At 53.1% G+C, this 19038-nt stretch overlaps 1 protein-coding gene across 1 annotated transcript in view; it reads right to left on the bottom strand.

Moving 5' to 3' along the window:
• The window catches only part of ARHGAP23 (Rho GTPase activating protein 23), an 86326-nt gene that overhangs the window by 13117 nt on the left and 54171 nt on the right, over positions 1–19038 (bottom strand). The window contains exons 14-22 of the mRNA XM_050762536.1: positions 18868–18998; positions 17233–17354; positions 16698–16853; positions 13216–13294; positions 9227–9300; positions 8851–8940; positions 7884–8009; positions 1405–1446; positions 737–833 (exon numbers count right to left, since the gene is read on the bottom strand). Of these exons, the coding sequence (XP_050618493.1) occupies positions 737–833; positions 1405–1446; positions 7884–8009; positions 8851–8940; positions 9227–9300; positions 13216–13294; positions 16698–16853; positions 17233–17354; positions 18868–18998 (917 nt within the window). The remainder of the gene's footprint in view (positions 1–736; positions 834–1404; positions 1447–7883; positions 8010–8850; positions 8941–9226; positions 9301–13215; positions 13295–16697; positions 16854–17232; positions 17355–18867; positions 18999–19038) is intronic.

Below are 19038 nucleotides of genomic sequence, written 5' to 3'. Positions count from 1 at the left end.
ACAGAGAGGCCGCAGCGTCTGTGGCACTGCAGGAGGGCAGCAATCCGATGCCCAGGCGTCCAGGCAACGGGGAGGGCCCTGGGCCCAGTGAGTGCCTCCTTCCTCCTGAGAAGGCGCTTTAGGATGGGAGGGGTGTGGACTGCTGGGGTAAGTTGATAACAAACAGGGGTAACTGGCATGTCAGTGTGGGGTCCTCACAGCCTGGGACATTCTGCCTGCCTCTGTGCCCACCCAGCCTTCTTATAATCACCCGCCACTGTTAGTGACCGAGGCCGCAACACCGCACTGTACCCTTTAAATCTCCAACAGGTCCGCTGGAGGAGGGGACGGGGAGGAGAAGAGGAAGGGGTGGGAGGAGAGCACGGGGAGAGGAGGAGGGAGAGGCGGGGGTGTGAGGAGAAAAGGAAGAAAAATTAAAAAGAGGAACATGCCCAGAAGGACACAGCCAGCCCGTGAGAAATTAAAGGCTGAGGAAAGAAACCAGTGAGAGAGGGTGAACAAAGCTCCGACCCTGCCCGGGGCGGGGCAGCTGCACAGACAGGAGGCGGGCACGGGGCGAGCTGGACTTCCCCAGGGAGGGAGAAGGCCCCCAACAGCTCCATCTCCATGGTGGCTGGCGGGGCGGGGGCGCCGCTGGGGTGGCGCAGGGAAGCTGGGCATCTGGCCAGGCATCTGGGGCCCGCAGGAATGTAGTGTCCACCCTCCCGCCTCCCCACTCCCAGGCCCCTGCGCTCACCTGACCCCGGGTCGCCAGGGGGCACTGTCCTGCCAATGTTGGGCAGGAGGTACTCAATGTTGGGCACTGCCTGAGGCTCCTTGTCGCCCACAGGGGTCTGCGAACAGGAGGAGGGGTCAGCTGGCATGCCCTCGGATGCTGCGCTGCCGACCCCCCAGAGGGGGGTGTCCTGATGACGGAGCCCGTGTCTCCTCCATCAGACCGGGCTCACTGGGGCAGGGACCGTCTCCCTCATCAGCCGAGGATGATTCCTATATGTCCCCTATTAGATAGTTCTGCACCTTCCTCAATACCTCGGAACCATGAAGGCCAGAGTGGCCCCTTCAGCTGGGGGCAGGAGCTGTGTCTCCCACACCAGACTGGGACTCCTCCAACCTATGCCCTTCCCAGTAGCCTGGAGGGCGGAAGTGACTTTACTCCTGAACTGCGTTCCCTCTGAGCAAGGTCTGCATCTCCCCCAGTTAGACTGGGGACTCCTGAAGGCAAGCTTTGTGCCTCTCTATCAGACTACGGGCTCCTGAGGAGCGGGTCTGTGTTTGCTCCATCAGACTGGGGAAGCCTCAAGGACAGGCACCTTCCCCAGCTTAAGTCTCACTGCCCACCCCACCCCCAAGGACTGGGGCTTACCCCAGACCAGCCCCCATACCAGCCTGGCCCGCATCACTTACTCTCTCTCCCTTGTCCTCTTCGTCACTGAAGAACCAGTCTGACTGCAGAGAAGACAAAAGGAAGGGATGAAATCAGCGTGGGAAAGAAGAGTCTCCTCCACCTGCTCCTTCCAGAGGACCCGCTCAGGCGGCAAGGGGCGCCTCTCTCTCCACAAACCCCAGGCTGGCGGGGCTGCAAAAGAGGGCTCAGAGGGAGCTTGACGGACCCTAAAACCTGACTCCACAGACTGTAAAAAACCCTAGGGGAGAGAAAAGGTGGGACCCCAGTGTGGGAGGAAACACGGCCGGGAGTGGGAAGGGCGACCTCAGACCGGAGATAGGCTCAGGGAGAGCTTCACTTTTACTTTTCTCTGAACACTGTCCTGGGCACACCCCTGTGGTACACTCCTCACAGCGAGCCAGGGGGCAGGGAGGCACCAGTGCTCTTAGTGTTGGCCAGGTCCATGGCTGTAACAGCCAAGCATGCCCCATGCCACCTGCCACCCATGGGTGCCACACTGACAACAGGGGTGTCACATACCCAGCCCAGAAAAGGAAAATGCTAGGAGAAAGGTGCTGGAGTTTTCCTGAGGGGCAGGAGGCGAGAGCTTTCTCATAAAGGCCAAACAAGAGAGAAAATAAAGATCCCCACACTTTAATAAATTTTGTAAAATTTGAGAATCTTGAAGATAAAATTCTAAGTTTTCTGGAAAAAAAAAAAGCCAGATTGCTTATAAATGAACACGTATCACAGGTACTTGGAACTTTCAGCAGCAAGACACAAGAAGACAAGAAAGTAAGTTTCGATGTGTTGAAGGAACCTAGAATTTTATACCCTGCTAAATTCTCATTTAAATTTGAGTATAAAATAAAGCTATTCTTTTTTTGTTTTTGTTTTTTAACAGAATCTCACTCTGCAACCCAGGCTGGAGTGCAGTGGTCAATCTTGGTTCACTGCAACCTCTGCCTCCTGTGTTCAAGCGATCCTCTGGCTTCAGCCTCCTGAGGAGCTGGGATTACAGGTACACGCCACCACACCTGGATAATTTTTGTATTTTTAGTAGAGATGGGGTTTCATCATGTTGGCCAGGCTGGTCTCAACTCCTGACCTCAAATGACCCGCCCATCTCCACCTCCCAAAGTGCTGGGATTACAGGCGTACCACAGATTGTTTTAATCACCACTTAAGTGAACCTCCTGCTTTCTGGAGCCACCGCACCTGGCCTTGAAATAAAGGTATCCTGAGACATCAGGAAGTTTACTACACAAAGACTCTCTTAACTGAATACTTGAGCAAGTAAAGAGATGAACTTCGGCAAGCCCCAAGAAATAACTAAGACACTTTTGGCTTTTATTTTATTTATTTGTTTACTTTTGAGACAGGGTCTCTCGCTGTTATCCAGGCTGGAATGGTGTGACATGATCCTAGCTCACTGTACCCTTGAACTCCTGGGCTCAAGAGATTCTCCCACCTCAGCCTCCTGAATAGCTGGGACTACAGGCATGTGCCACCTTGCACAGCTAATTAAAAAAAAAAAAATTGTAGATTTTGTGATTACAAGCGTGAGCCACTACACCCCACCACTTTTGGCTTTTAGATGTGGTGGAAGGAAGACACAGAAACTGATAAGCATTAGAAATTGACAGTGACAGGCTGGGTGCAGTGACTCACGCCTGTAATCCCAGCACTTTGGGAGGCCGAGGCGGGCAGATCACCCGAAGTCAGGAGTTTGAGACCAGCCTGGCCAACATGGTGAAACCCCATCACTACTAAAAATACAAAAAGTAGCCGGGCATGGTTGTGCGCCCCTGTAATACCAGCTACTCAGGAGGGTGAGGCGGGGTAATTGCTTGAACCAGGGAGGCAGAGGTTGCAGTGAGCTGAGGTTGCACCACTGCACTCCAGGCTGGGCAACAAGAGTGAAACTCCATCTCAAAAATAAAAAATTAAGATAATTACCCTTTACCCGCCTCAACACCTATGCAAGAACAAGAATAGGCAATTTACAATCTCATTTATGTAGACTTAAAACACACAAAGAATATTATATACATTAAGGATAGCCATGCATTTACAATAAGTGGAAGGCGTCCTGGAAGGACACATACTAGCCTATTAAAAGTGGGCACCGGCCGGGCGCGGTGGCTCACGCCTGTAATCCCAGCACTTTGGGAGGCCGAGGCTGGCGGATCACGAGGTCAGGAGATCGAGACCATCCTGGCTAACACGATGAAACCCTGTCTCTACTAAAAATACAAAAAATTAGCCGGGCATGGTGGCGGGCGCCTGTAGTCCCAGCTACTCAGGAGGCTGAGGCAGGAGAATGGCGTGAATCCGGGAGGCGGAGCTTGCAGTGAGCCGAGATCGCGCCACCGCACTCCAGCCTGGGCAACAGAGTGAGACTCCGTCTCAAAAAAAAAAAAACAAAGAGTGGGCACCTGGGGGAGGGGAGAGCAGAGGGGAAACAAGGGGACTTGCCTGAGCATGCACCATGAGCCTCGGTTATTATCGCTTAGATCTGACATGTGATTAACTAAAACAGCACAGGAAGGCCAGAAGGGAAACAAGAAAGAGATACAAGAGAAGACAGCGAAGGAAGATAAGAAAAATGCAAGCTCTGGCAGGGCGCAGTGGCTCACACCTGTAGTCCCAGCACTTTGGGAGGCTGAGGCAGGTGCATCAGCTGAGGTCAGGAGTTCAAGACCAGCCTGGCCAACATGGTGAAACCCCAGCTCTACTAAAAATACAAAAATTAGCCCGGTGTGGTGGCGTGCGCCTGTAATCCCAGCTACTTGGGGGTGCTGAGGTGGGAGGATCACTTGAGCCCAGGAGCCAGAGGCTGCAGTGAGTGGAGACTGCGCCGTTGCACTCTAGCCTGAGCGACAGAGTGAGGCTCTGTCTCAAAAAAAAAAAAAAAAGGAAAAGAAAAAGAAAAATGGAAGCTCTGGAGTCAGTCGTCTTGGTTCAAGTTCACCTTAGCCAAGTGACTTTCCCTCTGTAAGTCTATTTACTTATCTCTAAAACGGGCATGATGTGAGCACCTCCTTCTAGGCCTGAGGAGGACTGAGATGAAATACTGTATGGAAAACACTGAGTGCAGCACATTGTTAACGTATAATAGATGTGAGCTACCGTTATTCAAAAGTGCGGCTTCCAGAGACAGGCTGACCAGCGGGAGCCTGAGGATCGGCCCAAAGAAGCCAGCCTTTAACTCGCGTTTGAAGATGCCCAGAAGTACTCTGCAAACCACGGCGTCTACAGGAAGCGCCCGGGTGGCCACGGCTCTCAAGAGGAATCCACACTAGTTCCTGCCACCCTGCTTCTGCACGTGCTGTTCTTTCCGCCTGGGATACCCTTTCTCCCTGCTCTGCCTGGCTAAGTTCTCATCATGGTGCTCTAAGACAGTTCAAGAACTCCCTGACTACGACCCCAGCCCCGCACCCAGGGCCAGGGTGGGTCCTTCTCTGGGGCTTCCTTGGGCATAGCCCAGAGCACAAAGAGACGCAGCTTTTACTGGTAATATTCCTTCTGAGCAGGCTCCCATTCATCCCATTCCTTCTGAGCAGGCTCCCATTCATCCCATTCCTTCTGAGCAGGCTCCCATTCATCTCCGTGTTCCCAGCACGGGGATCTGTCTCTGGTGTGGAATAATGACCACGACGAAGAGGATGACAGTCAATTCTCACACAACACTTAGGACCTACCAGGCGCCGCGGCGAGTGCTTTAGCAGACATTCACAACGACGTGAAGTAAACAAACTGTCATCTCTACCTTACAGATGTGGAGACTGAAGCACAGCAGGTAAGGAACTTGTCCAAGGCCACACAGCACATAGGAGCAGGCTGGCCCCAGAGCCACCGCCATCAATCCCCCCACCCCAGGGGGCATTTGGCAATGTCTGGAGACACTTTTAATTGTGACAACTAGGGTGACATTCCCAGCATCTAGCAGGTAGAAGCCAGCGATGCTGCTCAATGTTCTATAACACACAGAACAGCCTCCCACAATAAAGACTTATCTGGACCTCAGAGGTTACTAGTGCTGAGGCTGAGAAACATTAGGTATCGCTGCCTTTGCTGAGTGAGTCCCTGAGCAAATGCCCTGGGCTGATCTTTGCTTGGGTTCCACTGGACTTCGTAAACACAGGCAGGGGCTGCTGGCAACTTACCCGCTGTGAGGTCGGACACCGGGGTTTGCTCTCCTCTCTGCTCTGCCACTATCTTCCTGTGTGGCCCTGGGCAAGTTGCTGTTCCTCTTTACCCCCCAGTTGCCACCCTCTTTCCGACCTGAAGACTGGTCTGGGTGCCCCAAGTGACAGCAGCACTGCCCTGGCTATGGAGCCTCCAGGCTAGACAGAGGCGGCACACGTGGGTGCGCAGGCTTTCAGGGCTTGCAGAGTGGGTGGCTCATTCCCTCGACAATCATCCAGGGCTCATTACGTTCAAATGCCAAGGAGGCAGCGAAGGGAAGACCACCAGCTCAGTTAGTTCTCGGGAATGAATCTCTGAGTAGAAAAGCCCAGCCTGGCCGGGCGCGGCGGCTCACATCTATAATCCCAGCACTTTGGAAGGCCGAGATAGGAGGACCGCTTGAGTCCAGGAGTTCAAGACCAGCCCTGGCAACATAATAAGACCTCATCTCTACAAAAAAAATACAAAAATTAGCCAGGTGGTGTGGTGGTGCGCATCTCTACTCCCAGCTATCAGGAGGCTGAGACGGTAGGATCGCCTGAGCCTGGAAGTGGGCCATATTTGCGCCACTGCACTCCAGCATGGGCGACAGAGTGAGACTCTGTCAAAAAACAAACAAACAAACAAACAAAAAACAGAAAGAGAAAAGAGAGAAAGAGAGAAAGAGGAAGAAAAGCCCAGCCTGACATAACCTCAATTAGCAATTTACTCATTCATTTATTTACTCTACAAACACTGAGTGTCCACTGTGTGCCAGGCACTAGCGTCAGTGCTACATGAGACAAACTCCACCTTCTCCACCCTGCCCAGAGCAGAGACTCCCATCTTGGGGCTTTGGCCTCCTTCCTCCCTGAAGGCTGTAGTTCCTGACACCTCAGCTGACCTCAGGCCTCAGGCTTCCAGGAGCACAGGGCCAGACACCCACTCTTCACTGCTGCTGCCCCCAAAACACACCCTCACAGGAGGTTCCAGGGCTCCCTGGTGCCCTGGAGAGCTAAGCTTTCCCAAGTCCTCATCAGGAATCCTGATACTGTGGGGAGGCCCTGGCCTCCCAGACAGCTCTGGAGTGGTGTTCCCAGTGTCCGGATGCAGAAGGCTGGGATCCTCCCTCCCGTGGCTCGGAGCCCTGAGCATGCAGTGAAGGAGGGAGATGGGCAGGCAAGACTGTTAGCATGGCTCAGCTGCACACCGCCTCATCTCCTGCCCCTGGCCCCTTCCCTCCCTCCCAGGCCAGCTCAAGGAGGGACCCGGGAGTCTGCCCTTTGGGTTGATGGGGAGAGGAAAGCACAGGCTTTGGTAAGACAGACCTGGCTTGAAATCTTGGGCTGCCACTTATTAGCTGTGTGACCATGAGCAAGTCGCTTTGCCTCTCTGAGCCTGTTTCCTCCTCTGTAAAATGAGGGTAATAGGGCCCAGCTTTCCTTCCCTAAAGTATCTAGGGGACTTGGGGCTAAGGCTTCCCTTCCTCTGACCAGCTGCCAGTCTTATTTCCCCTGGCAGGAGGGGCTCTGTTCCCATCCTTTGTGGACTGTAACAAGAATTGGAAATGGAAAATCTATATGATTCATAATAACATCCACGTGTGCCCCAGAAGGCGGCAGTACTGCCTTAGGGGTGGGCTCTGGAAGACCAAGGCCTCCTGCGCCCTCTGCTGGCCACTCTGGGTTCTCCTCCGCCCATGCCCAGTAACAAGAACCTACAGGAACAGGGTTGTTGGCATCCAGGAAGTCATGAGAAGGGAAGTGGCCAGCCCAGGACATGCCAAGCACTGGTGCAGGATCCCGCCTCAGGCCGAGGCCCTGTGCCCTATCCCATCCACCCCTCGTTACCATGGACATCACCACTATCTCCCCGAAACCTCAGTGGGGCCAGCAGGGAAAGTCACTAGAGCCAGGGCCTCCTGATGTCAGGTGAGACCTTGGCTCCCGTCTGTTCGTGTCTGCCAGGACGCCTCTGCAGGGGCCACCTTCTGAAGCTGCCCCTTCCGCCCTCCATCAACAGCACCTTCCCTGCCCTTCCTCCTCCTCTGCCTCTCCCAGGCATCTTGGATGCTCGGGGGCCTCTTGACTCTCCGGCTGGGGACCCAACGTCCCAGGGCAGCAGGGATTCCAGGATCCACTCCTGTCTTGCCTTGAAATGCAGCCCATGACTTTGGAGGAGTATATACCACCCTAGCAGCATGGTCTAAAGCTGCCAAGCCCTTCCTGGGGCTCGAGCAAGAGTGAGGGGCTGAGCAAGAGCGAGGGGTTCAGAGGAACACGGCCTGGGCCCCAGGGGCTGCCGGGCGACCCTCAGAACAGGGGCTTACGTGCTGGATCAGTGTCTCCACGATCTTGTAGCGGTCAGGCATGTGGGTCACCATGTCCGTCATGTTGTCCTCGGAGGTCCTCACCAGTGTCGGCCCAAAGACCAGGGCCAGGTTCCGGGGTTCCATCTGGGCAGCAGGGAAAGCAGGTCATGGTCAACATCCTGAACTCAGTCTTCCCTCACTCTGGGCCCCTGAGGCCTCTGTCCCCAAATACATCTTCACCAGTCCCCAGCTTAGAGGGTGGACACCCCCTTGTATGGGCATGGAGATGCTTGATGAGTAGAGCACAGGCCAGATTTCAGCCCCATTCATTCCCAGGCCCAGCAGCCATGAGCAGTGCTCAACCTGCACACCTATACAGGGCACCCCTGAGTGGTCAGTGCCAGCAGTGGGAGACCCTGCAGCAGGAAACATGTTGGAGGTCCCAGGGGTTATTTTAGGCCTGGGGAAAAAATCCAATCACTTCCAGGTGCCTGTAATCCCAGCTACTTGGGAAACTGAGGCAGGAGAATCGCTTGAACCCGGGAGGCGAGGGATGCCATGAGCGGAGATTGCGCCACGGCACTCCAGCCTGAGCGGCAGAGGGAGACTTCATCTCCAAACAAAAAATAATCCTGTCACTCTGGAGCCTCATTTTCGCCACTGCAGAACCAGAAGGCATAAGAGGTTTGATGAGGCAAATGCAATGCAAGGGACTTGAGCTAAGTCAGAGGATGTCAGTGCATCGGATATGGGGGCCAGGGTTCCCTGCCTCTGGAAAGCTCTCAGAAACTCAGGAGCTGGCTCTCTGGGGGAAAGCACTGGCCAGTATGTAGGAGCAGGGTGGGGATGGAGCAGTCATAGGAAGAGGGCGTGCCTAGAGGGGCCTGAGTTATTGGACCTGCAGGAGCTCAGCGCGTGCTCAGGGTCCCCACACAGTAAGTCCTGTGCTTGCCTCCCCTAGACTCCATGCAGGACCCCTACCCACCTTGTTTTTCTCAGAGTGGTCAGCGATGGTCTTGAGATGGCCCACAAGGAATTTGAGCGTTTCATAGTAGTGTCCTGGGAGATCCCGGATCTGAGTAGGAGAGAAGAGGGGCATGGGGACAGGCTATGAGGGCCTCCCCCTGTCCCCCGTCACCACCATGCCCCAAAGAGTTCCTACTACCATGCTTCAGGGAGTCTGGGATCTACCCTCTAACCCCCCGTTCTCTTGTATGGATGGGGAAACTGAGGTCCAGAGTGGAGCAGGGCTTCTCCAAGACCACAGGGGTCATAGGCAGCACCGGACTCCCCACCTCCTGGGAGAGATGTGCTCGGGCAGCCACCCCACCTCATGCCTGGCAGCACCTCTCTCTCCTTACCAGCTTCCGCAGTGTCCTCATCCGCTCCCGCGCGTCCTCAATGCGGTTGGCCTCGATGAAGTCGTTGTATTTGTCTAGAACACAGCGGAGACTCTTTAGAGAGGTGGTGGCAGCGCCTTCCCCTGTTCTCCAGGCCAAGGGCCCTGCTGGAAGGGCTGTGTTTTGAACTCCAGTTGGGGGCTCCACAGCCTCTTGCATATGTGAATACACCCACCACAGCTGTACCCACCACAGCTGCACTCGGGTGTGCATCTGACCTGGGGAGGCCCAGGTGTGTTCATTTGGGAGGCGATACGATCTGAGCTGCATGCTGACCCCAGAAAAGGGGTCCCTGCCCCCATCGCCAGGACATGGACACCAAGGTATAGCAGGTCAGAAGAGAAGGACACCTGGAGAGGAGGAGGGGCTTCAGACAGCCTCCACCAAGGATTCCCCCAACTCCCTTCAGAACAAGTCCACGGGGACCTTTGAAAACTGGAAGATGATAAGCCTGTTCTGAAATTCATCTGGATGAGCTAATGCACAAAGAAAGCCAGGAATCGTTTTTAAAGAAAGAGTAGTGTGGGAAGATCTGCCCCACCAGAGACTGAAACATCCCGAACGGATGGCACAGCGGAAGCCGGCTGGCACAGCAGAAAAGGCAGAGCAATGTTAAGGCTAGAAAGGGGGGAAGCGGGCCATGTGGATATTTACTATATGATAAAGGCAGCACTTCCAATCGGGGGGAAGGATGGGGGCCTCAAAAGATGTCCCCGGGACAAATGGCTACCGTCTGGGGGGGATCATTTCTAGCTCACAATACACAAAAGCAGTCACACGGCAGAGTCAAACGTGAAAATTATAAAAGCACTGGGGAAAAAATAAAATATTTTCGTAATCCTAAGGCCATCCTAAACATGAGATGCAGAATCCATGAAGAAAAGATGAACAGCTTTGGTCACATTTTAAACAATTGTTTTCAGCCAGGCACAGTGGCTCATGTCTGTAATCCCAGCACTTTGGAAGGCCGAGGCGCATCAGCTGATCACTTGAGGTCAGGGATTAAAGACCAGCCTGGCCAATGTGGCAAAACCCCATCTTTACTAAAAATATAAAAATTAGCTGGGTGTAGTGGTAGGCGTCTGTCTACTTGGGAGGCTGAGACAGGAGAATGGCTTGAACCCGGGAGGCAGAGGTTGCAGTGAGCCGAGATCGCACTACTGCACTCCAGCCTGGGTGACAGAGTGAGATCTCAAAAAATAAATAAAATTAAATAAAAATAAAATTAAAAATTGTTAGGCAGGCCGTGGTGGCTCACGCCTATAATCCCAGCACTTTGGGAGGTCAAGGAGGGTAGATCACCTGAGGTCAGGAGTTCGAGACCAGCCTGGCCAACATGGTGAAACCCCGTTTCTACTAAAAATACAAAAATTAGCTGGGCGTGATGGTGGGCACCTGTAATCCCAGCTATTTGGGAGACTGAGGCAGAAGAATCGCTTGAACCCAGGAGGCAGAGGTTGCAGTGAGCTGAGATCGCACCATTGCATCCAGCCCAGGTGACAAGAGTGAAACTCCGTCTCAAAAAGAAAAGAAAAATGTGTTTTCAGTTTCCATACTGCAAAGTGAAAAGGCAAATGGCAGGCCAAAGCAAATATTTGCAAAAACTAACAAAGGGTTAATATGTGTAATACACAAAGAGCTTGTCTCCCACAATCAACATGAGAAAAAGATAACCCAACAGAAAAATGGGCACACGGTCTGATCAAGCGATTGCAGAGAAAATAGAAACAGCCAGTATAGTAATGAAAAAAGATTTAATCTCCCTAGTAATGAGGGCAATGAAAATAAAAACAATAATGAGATACAATTTCCCTTATCTGATTAGCAAAAGTTTAAAATATTAGTAATATTCAAAGCTGTCTGGGTGAGGTGGCTCATGCCTATAATCCCAGCACTTTGGGAGGCCGAGGCGGGAGGATCACTTTAGACCAGGAGCTGAAGACCAGCCTGAGCAACGTAGTGAGACCCTGCCTCTACCAAAAAAAAAGTTTTTTAATTAGCTGAGTGTGGTGGTGCAAACCTGCAGTCCCAGCTACTCAGGAGGCTGAGATGGGAGGATCACTTGACCCCAGGAGGTTGAGGCTGCAGTTAGCCATGATTGCGCCACTGCATTCCAGTCTGGGCAACAGAGCGAGATCCTGTGTCAAACAATAGTATTTTTATTTTTACTTTATTTTATTTATTTATTTATTTTGAGATGGAGTCTTGCTCTGTCACCTAGGCTGAAGTGGAGTGGTATAATCTTGGCTCACTGCAACCTCTGCCTCCCAGGTTCAAGCAATTCTCCTGTCTCAGCCTCCCTAGTAGCTGGGACTACAGGTGCCCAACACCACACCCAGCTAATTTTTGTATTTTTAGTAGAGACGGGGTTTCAACACAGTCAGGCTGGTCTTGAACTCCTGACCTCAGGTGATCTACCCACCTCAGTCTTCCAAAGTGCTGGGATTACAGAGGTAAGCCACCGTGCCTGGCCTTTAAATAACAATAATAGTTATAATATCCAATGCTAATAGGGATGTGGAGAGACAGACTCCTACATTGTTAGTGGGAGTCTAAACCAGGGCCTCTTTCTCAGAATGCAATTGACGTTAGCTCTCAGAAAGATTCACCAGGACTTTGATCGAGCAATTATACATCTAAGAATCTCCTTGGAGAGCACAGATCCAGGCGTGCAAGGACTTATTCAAGGAAAGCCATTGCAACAGGTTGTGTAATAGCAAACATTGGAAGACAACCTAAATATCCATCAATAGAGGAGTACTTAAAGAAATTGTAGTCTATTCAAGCCATGAAATTCTATGTGACTGATTTAAAACAAGAATGAGGCAGAGCGCTCTGCACTAACACGAATGAATCTCATAATTACAACTCGCTTTTGTTAAAAACAACTCAACCAGTGGTGTGCTGGAGCCCGCTCACACTGGCTCCTGAGAGCGACCGTGTGCCTCCCTTCCCAATTCCATGTTGGTGACATCACGTTGGTGGCTCAAAATAAACCATGGTAGGGGTATTTGCACCATGGAAGCTGGAAAACGCTAGGCATTAGGGTTTTTTTCCCCCAGAGATAGATGTTAAACATCTGCCAGCACACCCCTGAACCCACCCAACTCCAAACTCCACGCATGCATGTGTGTATCTCCGCCACGCATACAAGAAGAGGGCCAGGAGAGAAACACAACAGACTGTGAATAAGCAGCTCAGCAAACAGCCAAAGCTTAGCTCTGGAGCCCGACGCCTGCAGTGGAATCCTGGCTCTGCCATTTATAACCTGTGTGACCTTGGGCAAGGCATTAAACCTCTCTGAGCCTCGGTTTCCTCATCTGTAGAAGGAAGACAATAGCACCTTCCTCATGGAGTTGCTGTAGGGAGTTGTGCTTGGCACACACTAATGCTCAGAAAGTGTTAGCCACAACCTCCCGTGAAAGGGAGCAGGAGATTCACAGCGTCCTGTGCTGTTTTCTTTATTCACATCTGTACAATCTATGTTTTTTTTTTTTTACATGCTTTAGTGTTTTTTGTTTTTTTTTTTTCTTTTTAAAAAAAGCCAGTGTGGTGGCTCATGCCTATAATCCCCGCATTTTGGGAGGCTGGTGCAGGCAGGAGGATTGCTTGAGCCCAGGCCTAGGAGTTCAAGCCCAGTCTGAGCAACATAGTGAGAAACACCCCCATCTCTTAAAAAAAAAAAAAAAAAAAACTTTTAAATTAGCTGGGTGTGGTGGTGTTCACCTGTTGTCCCAGCTACTCAGGAGGCTGAGGTGGGAGGATCGCTTGAGCCCAGTAACTTGAGGCTGCAATGAGCGGAGATTGCGCCACTGCACTGCAGCCTGGGCAACACAGCAACACTGTCTCCAAAAAAAGAGTAAAACCAACAAACCAAATCTAAAAGTAGGGGTCAGGGTGCGGCACAGACTGATGTCCCCTCCCCACCCCCACTTTCACCTCCTACTCACCATCAGTGAAAAGAGGCTCAGGCAGCTTTCGGAAGAAGGACTTGAGCAGGCTGCTGATCACATTGAGGTCTTGCCAGCGCTGGGGGAGGGGTCAGATGTCAGGCCACAGGCAGGCCCAGCCCGATGCCCATGCCTTCATGATCATTCACCCCAGAGCCCAATCAAGCCTACCAGGCCCTCCCTGGGACCCACTTAGACCAAGCTTTCTACTCATCAGGGTAGTGGAAGCAGAACTGAGACCCCAGCGAGGTCCTGTGCCCACACTCACACTTGGCCCCAGCCCCTCCTTGCTCCTGCCAGCCTGTGGGCTCCATCACCTCCCCATCCACAGAAAGTCCCAGGCACTGTGGGGACACAGTGAGTGGCAGTTGCCGCCTCCACTGGGCACCGTTTAAGCATGTGTGACACAGCAGTCATTCATGCCGGCTCCTTCCTGTCTTGGGCCCTCTGCATGTGCTGGTTCTCTCAACCAGAACTTTCCTCCCTGCCTCCACATGACTGGCTCCTCATCCACGCCTAAAAGTCGCTCTTCAGAAAGGCCTTCTCTGACCCTCATAGCTAAAGCAGCCACCTTCACCACTGCCCTGTTACCTGCACCCCAGCCCTGACTTTGTTTCCTTCGTGGCACTTAACCCAGTTTGTCATTATTTTCTGCTTTTGTTTCCGTGTCCATGTCTGTCTCCCCGCAGGACCGTAAGCTCCAGGAGGAGCCAGGATCCCGTCTGTCTCATTTCCCACTGTGCTCCTATCACCTAGCTAGGACAGTTAACCTGGTACTTACATGGCCCTAAATCAGTAGTTCTAACAGAAGGAGGCAATTTTGTCCCCAAAACTCCCACTCCACTCCCAGAGGACATTTGACAATGTCTGGAGCCATTTTGATTTTCCCAACTGGGAGGTGCCACTTGTGTCTAGTAGATAGAGGCCAGGGATGATGCCAAATTTCCTCCAATGCACAGGGAAACCCCACACAACAAATAATTGTTCTTCCCAAAATGTCCACTGAGGTTGAGAAACCCTACTCCAAAATAAATGGTTGTTGAGTGCAAGAACGAACGGCCGGGTCGTTGTCCCTTCTGTCCACCAGGGGGCACCATCACCCCACAATGCAACCAAGTCAGGCACAGCCGCCTCACTGGGAACGGCTCAGAATAACTCAGGCCCAGAAAGCGACCTAATACCCCCAACAAAGAGACACAGCACAGCAGTACACACACTCAATACAATGGATCCTTAGCTTAACGCCAGACAATCCCATAAAAAATACACTTCCTGCAGGCTCACCAGGGGTTAGATTCGTCCCCCGCTACACTTACTCCCAGCACCACCCACAACAAATGATGCAATGATACCCAAGACAAAACAACACACCCAGCACACCTGGCACGCCCCCATCTGGCCCTGGCTTGGACCAGCTGCCTGCCAGCATGGCCTCCTCGTCCCTGGCTGAGGCCAAGCTGACCACACACCCACACACACCCAGTGCGGCTCCTGCCCACCCGACTCCGTTACCTCCTGGCCCTCAGGTGTGGGCTCCTCTCATCTCCCAGCTGCCAAACCCAAGGCCCTGGCCAGTGCTTCTTGGCTCCTCCAGAGTGAAGTGTCTGCCCTCACCCCAGCCTCACAGGCGGCCCTCTCCTTCTGCCCCACTCAGCGTGGCCCCTGCTGTTCTGCTGCCCACCCTTGGTTATCCCATACCCCAGCTGCAGCAGGACCCATGCCACTCTCTAGTCCATGCTCAGCCTAGTACCTGTTTATGTCCTCACCCCATGCAGGGGACTTTCCACACCCCAAATCCAATGGAGCCACTCCCTGAGACGGCCCCTCCCTTCCGCCTCTCCTCACGCTGCCCTATTCTCTGGTTTCTGCCAGGGGAAGATACCACCAGCCCCAGCTCAAATATGCGGCTCTTCCTCGCCCCTCCTTCCTCCCTCTCTTGCAGCCAACTCTTAGGGTTGCTCCCAACCCCTTCCCCCAGGACCACCAAGTCCTCCTGACCCTTAGCGCTTCCATAGATCAGTGACTTCTCCCCAGGCCCCTGCCCTCTCCATTTGTATCCATCGGGCATGAGCAGCAGCATTACTCTTTCTTGAACTTTGCTCTCATGATGCCTCCCCAGCTTAAGAACCATCAAAAGCTCCCTACTGTCCATCAGATCAAGGTCGAAGCCTTCAGTGAAGCCATCAAATGCCCTCTCTCTCCCCCCGGGGCCTCACCCTCCCCACCTCCAAGCCCAGGAGGTAGATCCACTCTCTGTCCTAACCCTCAAACCCTCCCCGGCCCTCACTGGGGTTTTGGAAAATGCCATAGTCTCACACCCAACAGCCTTCCTGTCCACCTGCCCCCTCCTATTCCTTCCTCCAACACTCAAACTCTCAAGCCACCACCTGCTCCAGCCTGAGCACCCTCTCCTTCCTCATCACAGTGTGGTCCCTGATGAGAGATCATCTTTTTCTCTTGTCTGCAATTTCACATACACTTGTCTCAGCTCCTCATTCTCCAAGGACAGGAAGACTCGTGGATTCCATGAGCCTTCACGTGTGTGACTCATGGGACATCGCTGCTCACATGCATGGTTTTCCAAAATATCTTTTTTACCAGAGCCCCTTTGGGCAAATAAAATTGTACATGAAAACCCAGTACAACAGACAGGGCAAGGCAGGGTTGCTCTAGCAAGGATAGGGGGTCCTGACCTGCCCCTGGCCTCCCAAGGCCCCTCTGGGGAACCCTAGGACTCTGGGGAACACTATTTGAGAATCGCCGGCCCTGCTGGAAACACTTAAGTGTGAGTGCAGATCCCTTCACAGGCTGGTCTCATCTCGCCTGATCAGCCACTTCTCTTTCCATGTTGCAGCCACCCAAATTGCTGGCCATTCTAGAAAACATCATAGATTCCCCTTTTTCTAAGCCGGCACTTTGTAAACCATGGTCTGTAGGCAATATCCAGCCAGAGCCTGCTTTTGGATGGCCCTTGAGCTACATATGGTTTTTACATTGTTAAAGTATTAGGAAGAGGAGGAGGAGGAAGAGAAGGGGGAAAGGCAACAGAGCAAACTACAGCAGAAAATGTATACTCTCTGCCCCCTACAGAGAAAGCTGGTTGACTCCTGGCAAACTTTCTGCACCTACACCACTGCGCAAGCCGTTCTGCTGCCTGATGCCCTTACCTGGCTTTCACCCGCTTTTGTTTAACTCTACTCATCCTAAACACCCAGACAAAACTGCTGTCTGTGAGCCTCTGCCTCAGAGCTCCCCAGGCCATGACTGCATTTACTTGTTCAGCTTCAGCCTGGGGTGATGCCCATCCCTGGGCTGGCCAGCAGGGGCAGGTCCCATCTTGCCCATCTTGGTGTTCTGGACCAATGCCAGGCATGTCACAGGGCACAATGCATGCAACACAATAGACCACAGAACTCTCCAAGTGGAGCACCACCCACACACCATCTCGGCCCCCCTTCCACAGACCCCCCAGCTTCACCCACCTCATCCTGCAGGTTGATGTCACCAGGCCCTCGGTTGAGTTGCTCCTGCAGGCTGGACACCACTGCATTGTTGCCGGGTACTCGGTAAATGCCTGTGGACTCCAGCCCTCGTGCCTCCACAATGCGACAGCATGCAGCCACGATTAAGGGGACGCGCTGGGGACACAGCAGAGGGGTGTTAGGTGGGACAGGGGCCAGAGGAGCTGGGGAGGCCAAGATGGGGACAGTGCAAGGGCCAGAGCTGCTGCCAGGAACCCTTGGGGGGAACAAAAGGCCCTTGCTGCCTCCAGTCTGGGAATGAGAAATGACACCAAAGCCTCGCCATGGTCTGAGAAGGAGCCGGGCTCAGCCTCAGCCCTGCTGCTCCCTCCCTAGGAGGCCCGGGGCAGGCGGGGGCCTTCCCGTCTCTAGGCTGTTTTCCCAGCTGTGTTTGTACAATGAGGTGGAGAGCTGGTTCCATGTCCCTTTCTGCTGTGACCCTCTGTGCCTCGGTCTCCCCCTGCCGGGCCTGCCCTGGTGTGTGGCAGAGACCCACCTGGTTCTCCGTGGCTGGCTGGCACTCCTCCAGCCTGACCCCAAACGCCCTTGGCGCAGCCTTCTTATTTTTTTTTATGATGTTGATGCCCCAGGGGGTTTTGGGGGCTGCAGCACTGTCATCTGAAGTGGGGGAGACAGAGAGAGCCAGAGTGAGCCAGGGTGCCCAGGAGGGTCACACACATTCACTGCCACATTCACACATTTGGACGTATGGGGACTCCCTCAGAGAAGCAACCAGATGTCCAGGGCTAATGGGACACTGTATGGCAAGAGAGAAGGCCTGAAACGGAGGATGCTTACCCCAAAGGAGAGGCCCAGAGCACGGCAAGGACTTCCGTGTGGCCTCATGGGCCAAAACTGTAAGGCGGAAGCAGTAGAACTTTATTTCTTTAGAGACAGGGTGTAGTGCAGTGGTATGATCATAGCTCACTGCAGCCTCAAATTCCTGGGCTCAAGCAATCTTCCCTCCTTAGCCTCCTGAGTGGCTGGGACTATAAGCTCATACCACCATACCTGGCTAATCAAAAAAATTTTTTTTTTGGCTGGGCACAGTGGCTTATGCTTGTAATCCCAGCACTTTGGGAGGCTGAGGCAGGTGGATCACATGAGGCCAGGAGATCAAGACCAGCCTGGCCAACATGGCAAAACCCTGTTTCTACTAAAAATACAAAAATTAGCCAGGCATGGTGGTGCATGCCTGTAATCCCAGCTACTAGGGGGGCTGAGGCACAAGAATCGCTTGAACCCAAGAGGTGGAGGTTGCAATGAGCTGAGATCATACCACTGCACTCCAGCCTGAGTGACAGAAAGACACTCTATCTCTAAATAAATAAATAAAATAAAAATAAAATATTTTCTAGGGATTGGGTTTTGCTATGTTGCCCAGGCTGGTCTCAAACTCCTGGCCTCAAGCAATCCTCCAGCCTCAGCCTCCCAAAATGCTGGGATTATAGGTGTCAGCCACCATACCTGCTGGCCCAAGGGAACAACTTTCTTCTTTTTTTTTTTTTTTTTGAGACAGGGTCTCACTCTGTCACCCAGGCTGGAGTGCAGTAGTGTGATCTCGGCTCACTGCAACCTCTACCTCCCAGGCTCAAGTGTTTCTCATGTCTCGGCCTCCCAAGTAGCTGGGATTACAAGTGCCCACCACCACGCTCGGGTATTTTTTTTGTATTTTTAGTAGAGTTGGGGTTTTGCCATGTTGGCCAGGCTGGTCTTGAACTCCTGACCTCAGGTGATCCACCTGCCTTGGCCTCCCAAAGTGCTGGGATTACAGGTGTGAGCCACCGTGGCCAGCCAGGTAAGAACTTTCTAACAGTCAAAGGTGAGTGAATATGGGAAAGGTTGCTCTTGGAAAGGGTAGGCCTCTCATCCCTGAAGAGACACCAGCAGAGATTAGAGGACCACCCAGCAGGGATGTCAGGGAGGGGAATCAGGCTCCAGGCCCTTCCACCCCGAGACCCTGAGAGCCCCCAGACCCTCACAGGCATGCACACCCAGACAGACATAGCGGGTAACCCTGGCACACACTCAGGCACACACAAGTAGACACAGCCCAACACACACACATGCCCTCCCCTCCCCATGCTCCCTGCCCCCACACACCACCCTGTCTCAGTGACCACCTTCCTACCCTTGCTCCCTGCGGGCAGGTCCTGAGTCTTGAGGCCACGTGCCGCACTCTGCTTGAGGAACTCAGACTTGAGGCCCCCCAGGCCACGAGAGCCTTTGGGGGAGGAATCAGCTTTGGGCCCAGAGCTATGGCTGTGCAGGAAAAAGGGGGAGAGGAGAGGTCTTCATTTGG

The sequence above is a fragment of the Macaca thibetana genome, chromosome 16, assembly GCF_024542745.1.
Source record: "Macaca thibetana thibetana isolate TM-01 chromosome 16, ASM2454274v1, whole genome shotgun sequence".
NCBI lineage: Eukaryota > Metazoa > Chordata > Mammalia > Primates > Cercopithecidae > Macaca > Macaca thibetana.
Note: the sequence above shows the minus strand (reverse complement) of the source record. Positions and strands in the feature narration are given on the sequence as shown.